Source organism: Myotis myotis, unplaced genomic scaffold, assembly GCF_014108235.1.
Source record: "Myotis myotis isolate mMyoMyo1 unplaced genomic scaffold, mMyoMyo1.p scaffold_m19_p_3, whole genome shotgun sequence".
NCBI lineage: Eukaryota > Metazoa > Chordata > Mammalia > Chiroptera > Vespertilionidae > Myotis > Myotis myotis.
The window spans coordinates 182717123-182735840 of record NW_023416335.1 but is presented as its reverse complement, the minus strand read 5'-3'; the positions used below and the strand labels follow the sequence as shown (position 1 = coordinate 182735840).

At 34.0% G+C, this 18718-nt stretch overlaps 1 protein-coding gene across 1 annotated transcript in view; it reads left to right on the top strand.

Moving 5' to 3' along the window:
• PDE3A (phosphodiesterase 3A) overlaps positions 1-18718 on the top strand; it is a 249572-nt gene that overhangs the window by 149874 nt on the left and 80980 nt on the right. Inside the window, exon 2 of the mRNA XM_036298088.1 lies at positions 1284-1334. Within this exon, the coding sequence (XP_036153981.1) occupies positions 1284-1334 (51 nt within the window). The remainder of the gene's footprint in view (positions 1-1283; positions 1335-18718) is intronic.

Genomic DNA, 18718 nt, shown 5'->3' with positions numbered 1-18718 from the left:
TCTGTAAATTCCCCGTTATCTACTAGTATTATGTTTAATTGAATTTTTTAGAACTCTTAATATACTGGAATACATTATTCATTTACTGCAGATCTTTCATCAATGTGGTATTTGTGATAACATTTGAAGATTTTATATAGTGGATCTATTGAACCTTCGTGTGTGTTTTTAATAAATTAGAAAATCTTTCTACATTCTAAGATAGTATATGACTGGATTTTATTCTATTTTATACTGATGGTTTCATCTTTTTAAAATTTAAATATTTTTATCTGTCTAGAATTTATATTTGTTTATATTTTATAAGGTTCAGTCCAAAGACTCTATTATTATGCTTTCATTTGTTGAATAACTCATCAAATACCCATTTATTTTTTAATTTTCTTTTTCATATTTTTTTGCTACATATACTTGAGTTCATTTCAAAAATAAGGAGCTGAATACATCTCATTCATTTATATTTTGAGACTTAAAATCACCATCCCATAATCCATTTAAATGTTATAATATATTTTAATGACCACTATGTCACTTTTATCTTTTCTAATATTTTTCTGATTCATTTAAGTTTATTCTCTCAGATAAAATTAGGTTATTGGGTGTGTGTTTTTAATTTTCTTGAAAAGTACAGTTAGCTTTTGATTGAAATTGAGTTAAACCTGTAAATTTCTTTGGGTACAACTGAACACTTGAAATTTTTATAGAATTCAGACTTCTTTACCATTTTTTGTATATGGTTATCAAACATTTTTTAATAATGTTCTAAGGTATATTATTTTTTGTTGCTTTGTTAATAGTTTCTTTGTCATTACATCTACTGAAGTCATGCTGTTATATGGAGATGATAATGTATATAAATATGATGTATAGTATACCTTGTTAGTGAGCTAGATTATTAGTGGCAGGAGTATTCATGAGTAGTAAGTGTACTGGACTCTTGCACAAATTTCATGCACTGGGCCTCTAGTATGTAAATAAAGCTTAACATGGTTTAATGTCTGTTCAGGGTGTTTCTTACAATGAACTGTAAAGCTGTCCATTAGCAAACTCTTTTTGTCACACAGTGATATTAAAATATCTTCATAACTACTAGCAGTTGAAATATTACCTATTAAACCAGAAGTTTATTACTTCATTTATGTTCATTTATTCATGATGACTATTTAATACATTACTATTAAAACATACATTTCAAAAGCCTATTCTTTAAAGAAAGAGTAAAAATATTTGCCATGCAAAATAAGTATCATTTAATTTACTGTAATTATTATATTATCTTACAGCTCATGGGGCATTCAGAATGGGACCACAAACGAGGGCCAAGAGGATCACAGGTAGGTTATTTTCTTTTTCTGTTTCTTTTTTGCATTTTATTTCTTAACACTTTGAGCCATGAGATTTCTAAAACTCAAAAAAAAAAAAAATAAGAAGAAATAGAGGAAGAGGCAAAATAATCATGCCATTTGTTTTTACTTAAGTTAGCTATAATTAAAGTCTAGTTTCAAATCCCAAAAGCAGAGGCCAGTGTATTCCTTCTCAGAGCTTTCTGGTATCCCAAATTGGCTGTGTTTTTATGAATGCAGATTTTATACACATCTTGTCTCTGCCAAACACATTTTGATCAGCAACTCACTCTCTTGATTTTATTCACTTCCTTTGATAATTTTTCTATGTATTTCTTCTTTTCTCTATCTTCCTGTGTTTGGTTAAATATTTTGAAATATAATCAGACTAAACCCTGAACTAATTACAGATTTTGTCTGTAAATTAACTGTCTTCGTCTTAGGGAAATAGAAAGATGAAAGGGCCTATTATTTTGAAAAGAAACAAATTCTAAACCTTTCTATATTACCAGACTGTTTTCATTGTCTTACTTGATGTCTTAGGCAAGGAGAAAAGCTTCCATGACGCATTTATGCTTTTTAATGACCTAATTAGACAATGTGGATTTGTTTTTGCTTCCATAATTACTTTGCCTGACAGAATAAAGGCTGAGTTTTTAGCTTCAGAAAATTATCTCTCCTCCCAGGATATTTTGTGAAGAAATATAAAAATTATTTATTTCATAGCAGCCGGAGTTTATCTGATGATAAACATGCCAAATGAAAATGAAGTAGATGGGACATGTTTACCTCTGCTGCTCACATTTTGCACTTGCCACTAAGAAATATGGTTAAAAGAGAGTTGAATGGGCGATATTGTCTATGAAAGTTCATTATGGAATGTGAGATTCTCCCGGCGTTTGACAGCACTGACCTGGACCTATGCAGTGATTACGTTTACGTGGTTAACTATTTAATTTGGGTCCCTGGGAAAATAAAACCAACTCAGTCAATTGTTTCCAGTTGTTATTCTAATAGCTGTGGTTTTATTTTTGCTCATTATCAATTTGACTAGTAAATCCAGTTAAATTAGGATTACCCAGAAGAATTTATGCCTTGCTTTTTCCTACCTCTCACTTCTCCTTCTCCATTTTCTCTGGCAGCAACTCTCCCTCTGTCCATATCATAATACTAGAGGCCCGATGCATGAATTCGTCCACCAGTGGGGTCCCTCGGACTGGCCTGCAGGATTGGGCCAAAACCAGCTCTCTGTCATCCCCCGAGGGGTCTCGGAATGCGAGAGGGTGCAGGCCAAGCCCAGGGGCCCCACCGGTGCATGATCAGGGCCAGGGAGGGATGCGGGAGGTTGGCCAGCCAGGAAGGGGCCACGGGAGGGCTCCAGGGTGTGTCCAGACTGTCTCGCTCAGTCCTGATTGGCCAGACCCCAGCAACAAGCTAACCTATCAGCCGGAGTGTCTGCCCCCTGGAGGTCAGTGCACATTCATGGCAACTGGTTGACCAGTCGACTGTCTGCCCTCTGGTGGTCAGTGCACATCATAGCTAGCAGTTGAGCAGCCTTAGCCTATCATTGGCATATTACACTTTGGTTGAACAGACGACCAGATGACTGGACACTTAGCATATTAGGCTTATATTATATAGGATTTTAAATCAGAATATACTGCAAAGTCATTAATGAAATGATGAAATTAATGTATGTTAAAAACTTTGTGATTCTAAAGCAATAAAAAGTAAAGATGAGCACAAGTAAGAAATGCCACCATGGTTTCTGGTTAATGCCATCAAAGACATTTTGATATTCAAACATGCCAAGTTACTTGCTTATGACATGTCCCCTCAAAGTAATGTAATGTTAAACTTGTTTAATATTTACTCTTATCATGACCTATTTGAATATAAGTTATCTTCAGGTTTGGATTGTCAATATTAATTGAAAAAAAATGTTATAAAAGTACAGTGTTGTGTTAACATTAAGCATAAAAACCGCAGAATGAAAGTTTTTAAAAATTCAGTGTATTGCATATAGCTATAAAACTTCAGAATTCTACATACACTCACAAAATATGTTCATAAATAACGTTGATTATATTTAAAAGGTTGAAATGGTTCAAAACAGCAAAAGCACTTAGAACACTCTTGCATGAATTACTATTATCAGCATCAAGGTCTTTCTTAGACCTCTCAACTAGCTAAATAACTATTCCAAATGTAGTACACCTTTGCCTCACTTTACTTCAACTCAGAAAAAAAAAAAAATTATCAAGGTAAAAAGCAAAACATGCACCAAAAAATAAAAACAATAACAGCTTCAACAAAAAACTTCGGGGGGAGGGGATTTCAGATAAATAAATTAAGCATTGAGTAATAACTTCTTATCTAATTGTAATTTTCATTGGGGGGAAATACATTGTATGTATGTTTTAGATTATTGATTTTTTTAATCTTGCTATATTTCCTTGGACTAGAAGTCTAGTCAAAAGCCTTTCAGCAATTCCAAAGGAATTCCAGACAGACTGGACTTGAACACAGATCTCTTAATATTTTATTAATACCCCAAGGCCTTGCTCAAATTCCATCTCAGTTTAGTTTCAATGAAGACAGATTTTAAGCACTGACTACGTGTAGAGCACTATTGTAGATATAACTTTGAAAAAATTGAATGACAAGGTTACTGCTTTCTAGAAGCTCAAAAGTTATGGTTGGAAACAGAGCAATACTTAAACACAGTTGTTTGTGTGGGAGATAATACAATAATTAATAAATAATATGGCAAGAATAAACTTTTTTGCAGACTCACAACTGTACACCTCCTTTTGCCCCACTCTGTATATAATTTGCATGTAATTCAGACTAGCAGATGTGATATTAAATATATAAGCAAACTGTGATAGGGGCATGATGTCTGATCATAAATTTCATCAAGAAATACCTAGTAGAAAGCAGACAGCTGTTACAGATGTGAGAGGTTGGACTTCAAGACAAATTTTAACCTATTTTACATGATTCAAAAGACACCAATATGTGCCAGGCATTTTTTGAGTCTTGGAGGAGTCAAAAATGAACTAAACAACGTTGGCCTTCAAAAGCATATAACTTTATCTAAAGTCAGCCTGACTTCAGAGGATAAAGGAAAAAATAAGCCAGTATTGCCTGGCTTTCCCCCGACATGCTTACTAAATAAGAGATTGTGTCAGATTTGACCTAATCCTCCTAAATTATATCATATGTGCATTATCACAGAGGATACGAAGGTGTACCTTTCATATCAAATCTTTCTGATTTTAAAAATTACATGTATTGCTTCAAATAAAGTCTAACATGTAATTGCTTATGACTCTTTAGACTCAGCAAGAATTTAAATTCAAGTGCATTTATTTATTCTCAATAATTTTCATGACATAATTTGTCAACTCACTCACATCTCTCAGACTTCTTTAAAAAAAAAAAAAAAGAATGTTCTTTCAAGTAGTAGATCATCCAAATTAGGGAAGATGCTAAAGGATAAATAAACTTCCAGCAGCATGCAGAACTCCTTCATCTGGCAGCATTCCCAGTAATACCAAATGAAGTCAGGGGAAGAAATTCTCAGAAGGCAATTAGTTGGATTTTTTTTTTCTTTTAAATTCTTGAGGAAAAGTTTTCCAGTGGGAAGTTGAGAGAGGCAGTAGAAAATTTATCTCCTTTGAAAAGCTAAAAGTGCTGGGTCGGGGAGTGGGGGAGGTTCCAGAGCTACTAACTTACTTATAACTTAGTTGAGGGTCTTTGTAGGAAAAAATTACTTCAAAGTGTGAATTTGTAAATTTCCTAACATTTTAATATACTAGGAACAAGCTGACCCTTATGTATCCATAGTTAGAGACTAGTAGGTTCTTTAGTCATTTAGTATATTATTGATGACTTACTGACTTCCAGCCAGGCCTTATCAAATAGACTTAAGACTTCTTATGGAAGAAACAGCTTTTTCATTGAAGTATTGCATGCACAATAGAAGAAGATAGCTGAACATTCTGGTGGGGAAAATGTTATTAGATACATTAGGCTGTCAGTATGCTTAAAAAACATGGCTTTCATTGTCTACCATGTACTGGAGTCTCCAAATAAAACTAGAAATAGAAGCACCTACCTAGTTAAGTTAGCTTTTGCAGCACTATTTTTAATCTCAAGGATGAATTTCAATGGGAAGTTATACTTCAGTTTCTTTTCTCCTTGGGTATTCAAGAGAAAGTCTGTCGATAACTAGTTCCTAAAGTTGATGAACCTAAGGATTTGCCTCTTAGTGGTCTAATTTGGTGACAGATCAGTTCTTTTCTGGGTTAAATAATTGGTTTCTGAGAAGACAATGTGAAGAGGAATTTAAATGCCTTCAGACTTACCTAGAATAACGCCATATACATTTATTAAAGTTAACTCCACTTAATACATTTAGAAATACAACCATCCAGATTTCCCAGAAATGTATTCCAAGGATTAATGTGAGTAGAATGGGAGTCCATCATTACATTTCCCAAATGCCCTATGTTTTGCCAAAGAATAATTCATGCCCCAGATGCAGCTTTTTCCACAAACATAGTGCTTTTCACTTGCACTTCCTTCTCCTTTTTCACTTTTTCATATATAAACCTAACAATTGTTACTGCTAGTTTAGGAATTGTTGCAATAATAATTTTATTTTTTGGTGACTCTCCAAGGAAAGTTTGTTTTTCTTTCTTTCCTTTTTTTTTTTTTTTTTTTTTTTTTTTAGGTTGTTGTGTTGTGAAATGTGGTTGTATTTTGTTTGTATGGGCAGGGATCACACACCAAATATACATCTGGGTTCTACACATCTCAGGAGAGGCCTTTTAATCTCATACAATAGTGCAGGAAAGGAAGGACCTGGTAGTTTAATACTTATTGAAAGACCCTCTTGTCTTAGGGACTATGGACATCATTCACATGATATGCGATATACCTTGTGTTTGTTTTTGTTAAAACCCAAACTTCTGCTACGTTATATGAAGTAAATTAAAAAAATTGCATACCCATTTTGTTCATTCAATTCTCCTCTAAGTATTTTTAATTTAACCCATTAAGCAGATCTACGCTGTTGGGCAATCTTATTTACTATCCACCCCTCATTCTCTGAAATGTTTTTGAATCTAATTGTAGTTTAGTGTTATGTCTTTAATTTGCATTGACAAACTTTACATGACACAGTCTTGGAAAACTTGTCCTGGTAAGAATATTTTTGAAAATGTTCACAGCATCCACAATGTCAGGAGATGCAGGTACATTTTTCTTTGCCTTTGTCCTCAGAGATAAGAAAATGGTGTTTCTCGTTAACAAACAAACCCAGGGGTTTATTACCTTTCAAGCATCCTGGTCTCTCCCCAGTAGATGCCAGCAGCAAACTCCCCATCCTGTAGTTGTGATAATGAATAATATCTGCAGACATTATCAAGTGTACCCAGGAGAAAAAAAATTGCTTCTGGTTGAGAACTACTGAGAGTACAGCATACTGTCTTTGCCATTCACATAGGAGATAATAAGTAAATATTTACTGATTAATTTGACACTTCATATGGAAAAAATGCTTCTCCAAGCATTTATGCTTTCACGCTTTTAGGTGCCATCTTTACATCTACCAAACAGTAATTTTAAAGAGTATATTCATTTCATTGTGAGGTAGTTTACTCACAGTAGAATCATGTCCTAGACAACTAGGAGGGAAAAATGCACTCTTTCCACACTCTAAGCATTCAAGTGATTCAGAGGAGCAGCCTAAGAGAGAACGTGGCTCTGCCAGGCAGTGGTTGCACAGAACACGTGATTCAAGTGAACTAATGCATGACCTTGAATAATTCACTCTTTATTAAAGGCTCTGGTCCCTCTAAAATGGCATCAATGAACTGGAATCAAACAAGTCCACAGAAATAAAAGCAGCAGTTGCCACTAGCATTTATGCACCCCCTTGCTTATAGATTAGTAAACTTGTTTAATACTTATTGGATGACCTTTTCTTGGGGACTGTGGATATCGTTTCTATGACACACACACTGCCTATGCTTGCTTTTGCCAAGTCAGAACTTTCTGGTACGTTATATGAAACAAAATGAAGAAGTGAAATAAGCATTATAGATGACCAGTATTTATCAGCAGGAGCAGTAAATAGCTTAAGAAATAGTCATATTTACTAAGTGCACAGAAGCATACTCTGAAAAAAATAAAAATAATTCTAGCACTGTAAGCCACAAGTTGTTTCTGACCACTTTTGCATTTTCATCTTTAATTATATTTTAATATATTTTGATGTAAACATTAAGAAACTTAATGAAAGTATTTTGCATTTAAGGTATGTTGCATTTAAGTTCCTATAAAATACAGACATTCTGGAAACTAATCTTGCAACTCAAAAGTTTTGCTTTCCACTTGCTAGAATAAAAGAAGAAAGATATGCTAACTTGCAACATTCACTTTATCTTTGAATTGCAATACCTGACAAAAGGAAATAATTTTTACTGTGTGCTGGGTGATTTTATGCACTTTGGCATACAGTAAGATCTTGTTGTTCATTAATTATAAAACCACTAGAGGCCCAGTGCACGAAATTCATGCATAGGCAGGGTCCCTAGCGGCTGCCAGCTGCCAGCCGGGGCCTTCCTTAATTCCGCACCACCCCGTGGTGGTCAGCACACGTCATAGCGAGCAATAGAACTCCCGGTCAGTCAAACTCACAAGGGGACACTTTGCTTATTAGGCTTTTATATATATAGATACTTTAAAAAGAAAGTTTGGGAGTAGATTTAAAAGTTTTTATTCTACTTACAGATAAAACTTATGAAAAAGGATTGTACTGAATATTATGATTTTCATAAGAGACAAAAATCTAAGGCTAGGCTATACTGACTAGAACAACTTACCAGATAGAGTGGTAGGTGAAGGTCAAGTGAGGTGAAAAAGGTCCCATGACAGTTAGAAGGCCAGTTAACTAGAAGGTGTAAAATAAGGTAATGGAAATAGGAATTGGTTGATCTGTTAAGGTAAATATGGACATCTGTTTTGATATACTAACAAAAAAGCACCAAGATGCAGGTTTTTGGTACCTTCTTAGTGCAACTCAGAAATCTGGAGGTAGTGAATATATTTATTTAATTTCTTAGTATTATATTCAGGATATATGTAAAATATGCATTTCTAATATGTAACAGTCTTATTTATGATATAGGGATTTTTCTTTACTTTCATTCTACAGGACAGACTAAAAGGTTATTTAATGGCATCCCCCACTTGATTTTATATTATTATCATCAAAGCTACTGATTTTTTTACAAAGTTTTACATTAGAGAATGAAGATTGCTTGTCAGTTCCATTTTCAGCATTAAATGGCTGTCCCATTGTGCGTAGAATGTAGCCCTTGTGGGAAAATTAGTAAAGTAACTGGTGCTGATAATTACAAAACAAAATCCTGGACATTAGAGATATGCGTGAACTGAAATGATCTCAAAAGTCACAAAGATGAAGCTTCTTGTCAGGTTTGATTTTCCAGATCATAAAGCGTATTTCTGTTTTTGTTTTGTTTTGCTTTTGTGCATATGGTGACGCCTGATGCAGTGACCAATTTCTGGGAAACTCTGAGTATTACAAGTTAAAGCTTGCTCTTATTGGAAGTCTGCAAGTTATCAAACTTGAATCAAAATAGTTTGCTTACTGAATCCTGTGGCCCCATGGTTAAATACTTCTGGGTGACAGTTCATACTTGGATCTCTACGACTCTTTCCATTTCAGAATTTTGTAACTATGTACTTTTCAAATCATTTTAACTCCAAGTCCACAGAAAGTTGTTTAGACAGTGATATACACTTAAAAGATCAATTTTAAAAGTTTTAGAGGAAAAAAACGATCTCAGAAGGCAATTGTGGATGAGACAAACGTGGAGCAGAAATTTCAAAAGTAAACCAACCTGATCACTCAGGAAGATAAAGAAGTGCAAACAGATGTAAAAGCTCTAGTTCTCACAGGATGGGGAGCAGGGGAATGAAAAGAAGTTATCTATCAAAGATAATACAGAAGAGACCTCAGGGGGAAAGGATTAGTAAATAGAGAAGATGACTTCATGAAGCAAGATAAAGACCTTCAGGGCCATGCTGAGAAAGTTAGAAACATACTTAAAAGCCCTTTGATTCTGAGCATTGTGATTTGGTGATGTGTTATGTCGTAAACCCAGTTTTACTGCTCGGTACCCCTAGTCATGATTAGGGTGACTCTCTGCCATAACTTGTTGACAATTCTCTCGTACTTCAAAAATGTGACCATATGATGCATGGTTATTGTATTTTTTGGTCTTTATGATTTTTGAAAAATATTCTAGTGCACCAGGTAAGTTTGTGAAAGCTAATCGCAGGACATTTTGGTTTTCTTCTTGATATAGAAATAGAACATGACTTTAACTAAGTTTTGCTAAATAGCATAATTCCAGTAGTTGGTTTTATTTTATGCTGAGGGTGGCAACCCAGCACAGAGTGGATTTTTAATAGATATTTGTAAAATTCGTGAAAACATGTTAGAATTTATAAATTTGGAGTTTAATTTATTCAAGTAAGTTTTGAAGAACCAGTGTGTCTTGGGAAAGTTTCTATTAATCAATATAGAAACATAGAAACCTTCTAGGACTTAGTGAAGTGACTTCTAAAGTATAAATAATACAGGCAAGCTTCTTTTGTTTTATTTATGCTATTTCTCTGCATTTGAGCTTTCTATTTTTAAGTATACGGGTAAAGTGAGAGCTTCTCGTTTTAGTATCTATAATGCCATATTTCAGGGTGAACTCTAAAATGATGTTAGGGTATGAGGAAAACTTTTCATGTTGATATGAATTAAGAAGAAGGTAGAATTTAAACATATAATTTCCCATATAAGAACATGTGTTCCTCATATTCTCAAGGCCACTGTGACTCCTCCCTCCCTCTGTTCCCTTGCCCTCATGACAAGGGCTTTTTAAGCACAGGAGTGATGGTGTCTCACGCAGCACAGGGATGTGAAATTTATATAAGGACTTTAATAGAAACCTATGACACATGATGAGACCAGGCTTTTCACTATTTTTTGCCATTTATTTGGCTTAAAACCAATGGAACAAACTGAACTTGGCATTACTATTTCTGTTCAAAAAAAAAGAAAAATATATAATTTTACCATTTCTTATGTTTGGGTCTTGGCACTGTGGCTTTTGTTTATGGAAAAAGACAGGAGAGGAAAATGCATTATTTTAACTTCACAAGATAAATAATTATACTAAACTGAAATATCCTCAAAAAGCATCTTTTCTTTTTCTTTCTTATTATAATACAGATGGCTACTTAGTGCAAGCTTGAAATAAGAAGTAATAGTAATATCTTCTTTAACGTTATATGTTTAAATGCATCACTAAGATTACATTGTATATATATATCCATTAGACTTGAATTTGTTTCTGTGCCTATGCATGAATAAAGGGAAGCTTTCATTTTATTATGGATGTTACTATTTCCTCCTGAAAAATTCTTATAGCAAGGGGGAAAAAAGCATTTAGATTTACTTTCAGCAAAACATCAGGTCACACTTATTGTTAAGCCCTCTTATAAGGGCTTTCTGGACATTATAAACTACTTTAAAATGTTAACTATTCTTACCTAGAGTGACTTTCTACAAATACTAAGGAATAATAGGAATATAATTAATGTATCTGACTTCCAATTGTTTAAATAATATTTTATTTTTATCATTTTGTGCACTGGTGGTCATGAAAAAAAAATTTTTTAAATATGTTTTATTGATTTTTTACAGAGAGGAAGGGAGAGGGATAGAAAGTTAGAAACATCAATGAGAGAGAAACACCGATCAACCGCCTCCTGCATGCCCCCCACTGGGGATGTGCCCGCAACCAAGGTACATGCCCTTGACAGGAATCAAACCCGGGACCCTTGAGTCCGCAGGCCGACGCTCTATCCACTGAGCCAAACCAGTTCTGGCGGTCATGAAAATTTTAATTGGTAGATGCAGTATAGGAAGTTTTTTCTCAGAATGAAAACAGTGTATTATATATATTATGTGCATAGATGAACTTAAGAGATGTTATGTTACATTAAGTACAAAAACGTTTAAACCTTTCTCTCTTTTTTTGCGTTATAGAATATTTCAAACATGCAGCAAGGTTGAGTGAACAGTGTATAAAAACCATATTCTCCCCACGTAAATTTAATAAATATTCACATTACACTATGCTTGATTCAAACTTTTTATTAATTGATAGATGTTTGCTTGGAAATATTCTTATTAAACTTTTTCACAATGTATACCTTTTTCTTATTATGTGCTTAGTTCAATTTATTTCATGGTATTTGATGACGTGGGAATTTTCAAAATATGTAAATATTTTATAGAATATGGAAAAGAACTAGAGAATATGAAAAAGATTTTTCAGGGATGCAAGCAAGATGTTTGTTTTTAAAGCAGAGCACATTGATAAATATGTACTCATGTAATATCTACTTTAAAACCATCTGCAACAAGCTAGTGTATGACTTCTATACTAACAATTAAGTATCTCAAGATGAGTCAACATAAATACATGAGCATAGTTAGAAGCAAGCCCCTATAATAAAAATAAAATTCTTAATATCAAGATATTAAGAAAATAATATAAGAAATTTTATTAACATTAAATATTCTATTCCAAAAAAGATTAGCAATTAGCTGTGGTAACCAGATTTAAAATATTTTGAAATCATGTGTTATAAATGGTAGCCAGATCACCTTCTTAAAATCAGCTTCACATAAGGAGACTATAAAAGTGGAAACTAAGATTATCATCCATTGCTCTAATGTTGCCTAAAAGTGTTAGTTTCAATACATTTAAATATTTAATGGTTATTTTAAAGCTTAAAAGATTAAGATGTTCTATGTATTTTTATTTTAAAAGTTTGTTTGATCATTTATGTGGGAGTTAAGTTTACAGATAGTGTATTCATCTCTTCTTTCATAACCTTAAAGGGTTGCCATATTTGAATACATAGAATAATTTTTACAGATTAGAATCAAAGACTAAAACAGGAATTGTAAAACCCATTATGGTTTAACTTTTTTGTCAATGACTAATATAGACAAAAGAACATACACTTACATTTTAGCATTTAAAATGGGATATATAGCTAATGTCTAAAATAATACAATAAAGATATTGAATGTATTCTCATTTAACTCCAATTAAAATATTAAACTAATATGATGAAACTGAAAATGTGAAAATAAAGTTTTGCACCTAAATTTTTCATAAAATTCCAGCATGAACAGTGTCTGCATATTTGTTTATAAACAAACGAAGAAACAGAAAGTAAGGCTTAAAGATTTGGGTTGATTTCAAGCCCAATATCATATGGCTTTTCTAACAGCAAATGCTGTCTTGGGCTTTATTAGCAGTAGTATTTATGGTATACAGAGCAGAAAGATTAATTCAATAAAATGTCCACTGGCCAGATGATCCCTGAATGGTTGCAGTCCGTTCTGAATGTCAGATTTCAAGATGGGTATTGAAAAGCTAATGCACTCATTCAGAAGGTCAGCATGCTTAGAAACAATGTGGGAGGGAAACAATTATGGGAGGAAAAATAAGTGATGTCATCAAAAGTGTTTGGATATAGAAGGGAAGTAAGATCTTTTTCTATACATAGTCCTATACGATGCTATTTTGGACAAATGGATAGAACACAGTGCATACCATCAGGTTCAGATTTTGATTGCCTATGGGGAAGACATTTCTGGTGATTCAAACTGATTTAGAAATAAAAATAAAATAAGGCAATGGTTTTCCTGAATATGAAGTTGTTTAAATGATGATTATGTAGGAAAGTCAGTTAGAGTAGGAGAGCCTGCTACATGAGAGTGTGTTTCCTGATTGTTGCTGAACAGAGATGAGTAGCCTCAGATACTAAAATGTCAATCTCCTCGCCGAAACTGGTTTGGCTCAGTGGATGGGGTGTCGGCCTGCGGACTGAAGGGTCCCAGGTTCGATTCCGGTCAGGGCATGTACCTGGGTTGCAGCTGATCGATGTTTCTCGCTCATTGATGTTTCTAACTCTCTATCTCTCTCCCTTCCTCTCTGTAAAAAATCAATAAAATAAAATAAAATAAAAATAAATAAAATGTCAGTCTCCTCAATGAGTGTGCCACAGAGAAGAGTCATGTGGTTGTGCTCTGTACTTGATGGAAATTTTCAGATATAGGTAAACCATAAGTTTTCAGCTCAGATCTAGACTGTATTCTACACAGAGTAGAATGATCACTCTTGAAGCAGTTGTTCTCAGGGTTTGGCAATACCCATTCTACATTACCTGAAGAGTTTATCAGAGATTCTAATTGCCGAGAGTTTAAAATGGAGCTAGGAAATCTTCCTTTTAAGATATTTCCCAGATGATGTGAAGAGTGTCCATATTACTACATCAATGACTAAAAGGAAATGGTGATTAGATTTCAGTGCCTAAAATAATCTCACTTTTGCCTGAAATTCTAGAATTAGAACTGATTATTTTTTATTTTCATTTTTTTTTGCTGTAAATACTTTATTATGCCATTGTTTGCAATTTATTTAAATGTATGTGTTTAGCCTCCTCTATCAGAATTTCAAATCCTTAGAAGGAGGGACAAATCTAGACATATAGCACAGAATTTAGTATCACACAGACCATGGTTCAACCCATGTTTATCTACTTTTAGCTGAGTGAAGTTGGACAAGGTGTTTAAGATCACTAACCTTCACAAATTATTATTATAAGGATTAATTTTTTTTGATGTTGAAAGGTTTTATTTTTTTATTTTATTAAATTTATTGGGATGACATTGCTTAATACATTTTTATTCTCACTCTTCTTTAAATATAAAAGGCTAGTATGCAAAGTGTTCCCGGTGGAGTTCGGGGACACCGGGAGTTCTATCGCTCACTATGACATGTGCTGACTACCAGGGGGTGGTGCAGAATGGAGAAAGGCTCCAGCTGGCAGACAGCAGCCAAAGAAGGGAGGCCCAGCCAGCAGCCAGAAGGACCCAATTGGCCCTGATCACCAGCCAGGCCTAGGGACCCTACCCGTGCACGGATTTTGTGCACCAGGCCTCTAGTTCATTTATAAATTATAGAAGCTTTCATTTGGTTATTGATATTGGTCACTTATTAGGAAGAATGAAGGATAATGAGAATAATATTTTATGAAGGAGTAGAGCAAAGAAACCAAGGTACTGAGTACTAGAGTTGAAAGATGGGGAAAAGTCTAGAGAATTGATGCTGAATTCTCTTCTCCCCATTTCTGACACCAGGGCAATATTTTATTCTACTCCAAGGAGAGTCATTCATATTGTAATCCTCATGGAGGATGCCTCCTAGATTGGGCAGTGTACAACATGCACAGCTGCATACATTGCCCTGTTAGCCCTTTTTAAAATTTTTTGTTAAATGTACAATTTTATAATACATCATCTGTATATTGCATTGTGTGATTAATTCCCAAAGTCACATCTTCTGTCACCATATATTTGACCTCTTTATTTATCCTTTACTACCATCCTCCAACCTCCCTTTACCTCTGTAACCACCATACTGTTGTCTGTGTCTATGAGGTTTTGTCTGTTTCTCTTGTTCATTCATTTATTGCTTTCAATTTTATATCTCACATATGAGTGAAATCATATGGCTCTTGACTTTTACCATCTGACTTATTTCACTTAGCATGGTATTTAGCACTTTAAATCTACACTCATAACAATATGCTTATTCTAAAACCTAAACTTGAATGTGTCACAGATTAACTCTCAGGGAAATGACACAAAGTCTTTATTTTCTGACTCCTAGCTTTCTACTAACATCATCCCCCTCTCTCCAAAATACATTAACTTTTCTACACCTTGGAGGACCTCTTGCTATTTTACTCTTCTGTGTTTTTACAAGTGTGTTTTCTCTGCCTGTAACAAATACCTGATTCTCTTATTATCTTCTTAAATTCTTCTTCAATACAGTTAAAACATTGAGTACCAACTGTATTTAAGCATGAACTATGTTCTCATAACCCCCCCTTTTTTTTTATCCATTGTGCATTTTTCATAAAACTTAGAATAGCATGCAAAATTTCTCTCACGACTAAAGCTTGTTATATTCAGGAACTATGTCTTGTTTGACTCTGAGTAACTGTCACTCCAAAGTTGTTCAAGAAACAATGAATCAGTGAATGAGTGAATGGGGGCAAGCAGTGTGAAATCTGAGCACAGAGAACTTTGATTTAACCTACTTCACAATTTGGTTACGGTGTGGTCTTGCTTTAATTTGAGGATACCTGGAGTTCCAGTAACCATTCTGGAAAGCACACTTTGAAGAAATGAAAACTGTTGTAACAAAGTCTGGACTTTAAAAAATATCTTATTACTGATTATAAATGGTAACAATATTTAGCAAATTTTAGAGCTACTACTGGTAAAAGATCTGAATAACCTTTTTGTTCTAAAATGATTATCAACAAGAGTTATATTAATAAAGGAAAGTTGATAAACAGTTAAAAGCAAGAAACCAAGAAACTAACAGAAATCAAGTTTATGATCAACTTGTTCAGCCCTAGCAGGTTTGGATCAGTGGATAGAGCATCGGCCTGCAGACTAAAAGGTCCCAGGTTCAGTTCTGGCCAAGGGCACACGCCCGGGTTGCGGGTTCAATTCCCCCTGCCTTAGGGGGTGTGCAGGAGGCAGCCAATCAATAATTCTCTGTCATCATTGATGTTTCTATTTCTCGATTTCTCTCTCTTCCTCTCTGAAATCAATGAAAAAAATATATTTTGAAAAAAAGAAAAACAGAATATGGTTCCTCAAAAGTTAAAAAATAAAAATGAAAATTACTTTGAAAAAATACTTGCTCAAATTATTTCTCAAATGTTTTTAGGTAAGTTTTCATGTTAATTTTTAACAAAAGTATGACCTGGGACAGAAAAACACACACACACCCCTTTGCAGAAAATATTTTAGAATTACTTTTAAGGTCCTACTAAACTATCTTAAAATGTTATGTAAAATATTTTATTTGTGTAGAAATCTTCACTAAACTTTCAAATAGAAACACAATCTTTTCACCCAAAAGTAAAAGATTGAAGTGCATGAACCTTTATAACCTTTATCTAGTACTGAATCTACGTTTCTTTAAAGACTGACAGTGTTCTTCCTTCTGCATTTTTTTCCTACTTTTCTTCTGTGTTGTTGCATACTTAGGGTTTTTAAGGTGTTTAATGCTAAAATTTATGGGAGAACAGAAAAATATGTAACATCCTGATACCATAGCAGGGAGTAATAAATATCTGTTGAAAGAATAACAACTTCAGCAGACAAGTCATTTATTTTTAAGATATGCAAGTAATTTTAGTGTTTCGGAAAAGACTTTTCACCACCATGGCCACTGAACTCCAATTCTGCAGTTCAAGCATGTGTTTCATGCTTTAGTTGGAAGTTAACTTTGTAAAATGTATGAAGTAAAAACTCAGCCATGAGAAAAGACGGAATACTGCCATTGTGACAACATGAATAGACCTTGAAAATATTATGCTAAGTGAAATAAGCCAGTCAGACAAAGCTAAGAACCATATGATTTCACTCATGTGGGATATAAAACTGAAACTTGTGGACACAAACAGCAGTGCAGTGGTCGACAGAGGGAAGGGGGTTGGGAGGTGGGGGGTAGAGGGGACGTAATATATGGTGACTGAAGAAGGTTTGACTTTGGGTGGGGGGCACACAGTGCAATATACAGATCTTGTAGCATAGAAATTTACACCTGAAACATAAGTTCCTATTAACCAATGTCACCCCAAGAAATGTAATTACATATTAACTCATAAATGTTAATATGGAATATCTTCCCCCCATATTGTATTGATTGATAGTAATCCATCCTTACCAATCAGGATGGTGATCCTACATCTATAATCACATAAATCTTTCCAAAAGATTGGTTTTGGTTCATCTTGAACTATATGCTTAACTGGAGACTTTTGTGCTTTTCCTTTTTTTGTTGACTTTGATGGCAATTTTTCCATATTTAATACGTAATTTTTTCTTGCTTCTTGTAACAAAAGATAAAAGATTTGAAATAAAATATTAAAAACATATTGAGTTAAACCACAGGAGAAAAAAATAAGTCATTGAATATGTATTTTTTGCCAGATATTGTGTTATGTACTTTTCACATAATTTATTCTAATCTATATAACAATTCTGGAAGGTCAATAATTATTTATTTAGCTAAAGTTTTTGAGTATCTCCTGTGTGTGGTGTACAGTGCTAGTGGCAAGGCAGTTCTATGAAAAACAGGACAAATTTTCCCCTGAAATCTCATATTCTAGAATTCTGGATAACATTTCACATTTACAACTGAAGAGATAGACTTAAACAGTTTATGCGACTTGCCAAAGGTCACAGAGCTAGAAAGAGATAAGATTGTGTTCAAACCCATGTGTCTGATGCTTAGTCCTGCCTTTGAGTCTACTATGACATATATGCTCTCACCAAATATGTTTATATCTGTTTTATCATGAGGGCATCAAAATACTTTATCAGATAAGGTAGCAATTCAGTTTTTATGCTAACTGCCATCATTTAAAATAGATAAGCTTATTTTTATTTAATGAATTGTGCAGCCTTAATTTTAATTAGTAACATAAGCCCTAGTGATGAAGGTTATAAATTCAGAGTCTGAGAAATCTAAATAACTGCAAGGTCAGTCTTTGAGTCGTGGGTTTTTCAAACAGTCTTGTAAATGTGCAGGAAATAAACATTTCAGAATTACTTTTCTGACAAAAAAAAAAAAATGGTGGTTTCAGCCAACAGAAATATATGACTTTTTTCCTACTGCCAAGCCTGCCTTGCATAAATTAGATTTATTATGTACAGTGCATGAAGACGTTCTATTTCAAATCTGAGTAGTTCTCTAACCTTTCCTCTTTACCACGTATGCAACAGGAATGTTAAGGGGGATAGTTTATTTATGATGGGGTAGAAATTACCTCTGAATATGAACTTTGGAAGACCTCTAAAAGTGCTACAACCTCCGATTTAACCAGCAGCAGCTAATGGAGGTAAAACATACTCCTCCTCGTCTTCTTAAAGCTGCACATCTGTCAGAGCAAAAGGTTATAATTAAGTTTCCTTGGAATTTCATGGAGCTACAAATTGTAGAGTATAGTTCAGCAGGATTCCACACTCACTGAAATGAAAGACAGGTTGTGGTGGTGAAGGGAGTGATCTTTGAAGTTATAAAGAGCCCAACTCCACCATTAAACATATATGTCATTTTAATGAGATATTTAATCTTTGGAAGTCATAGTTTTCTCATCTGGAAAATGAG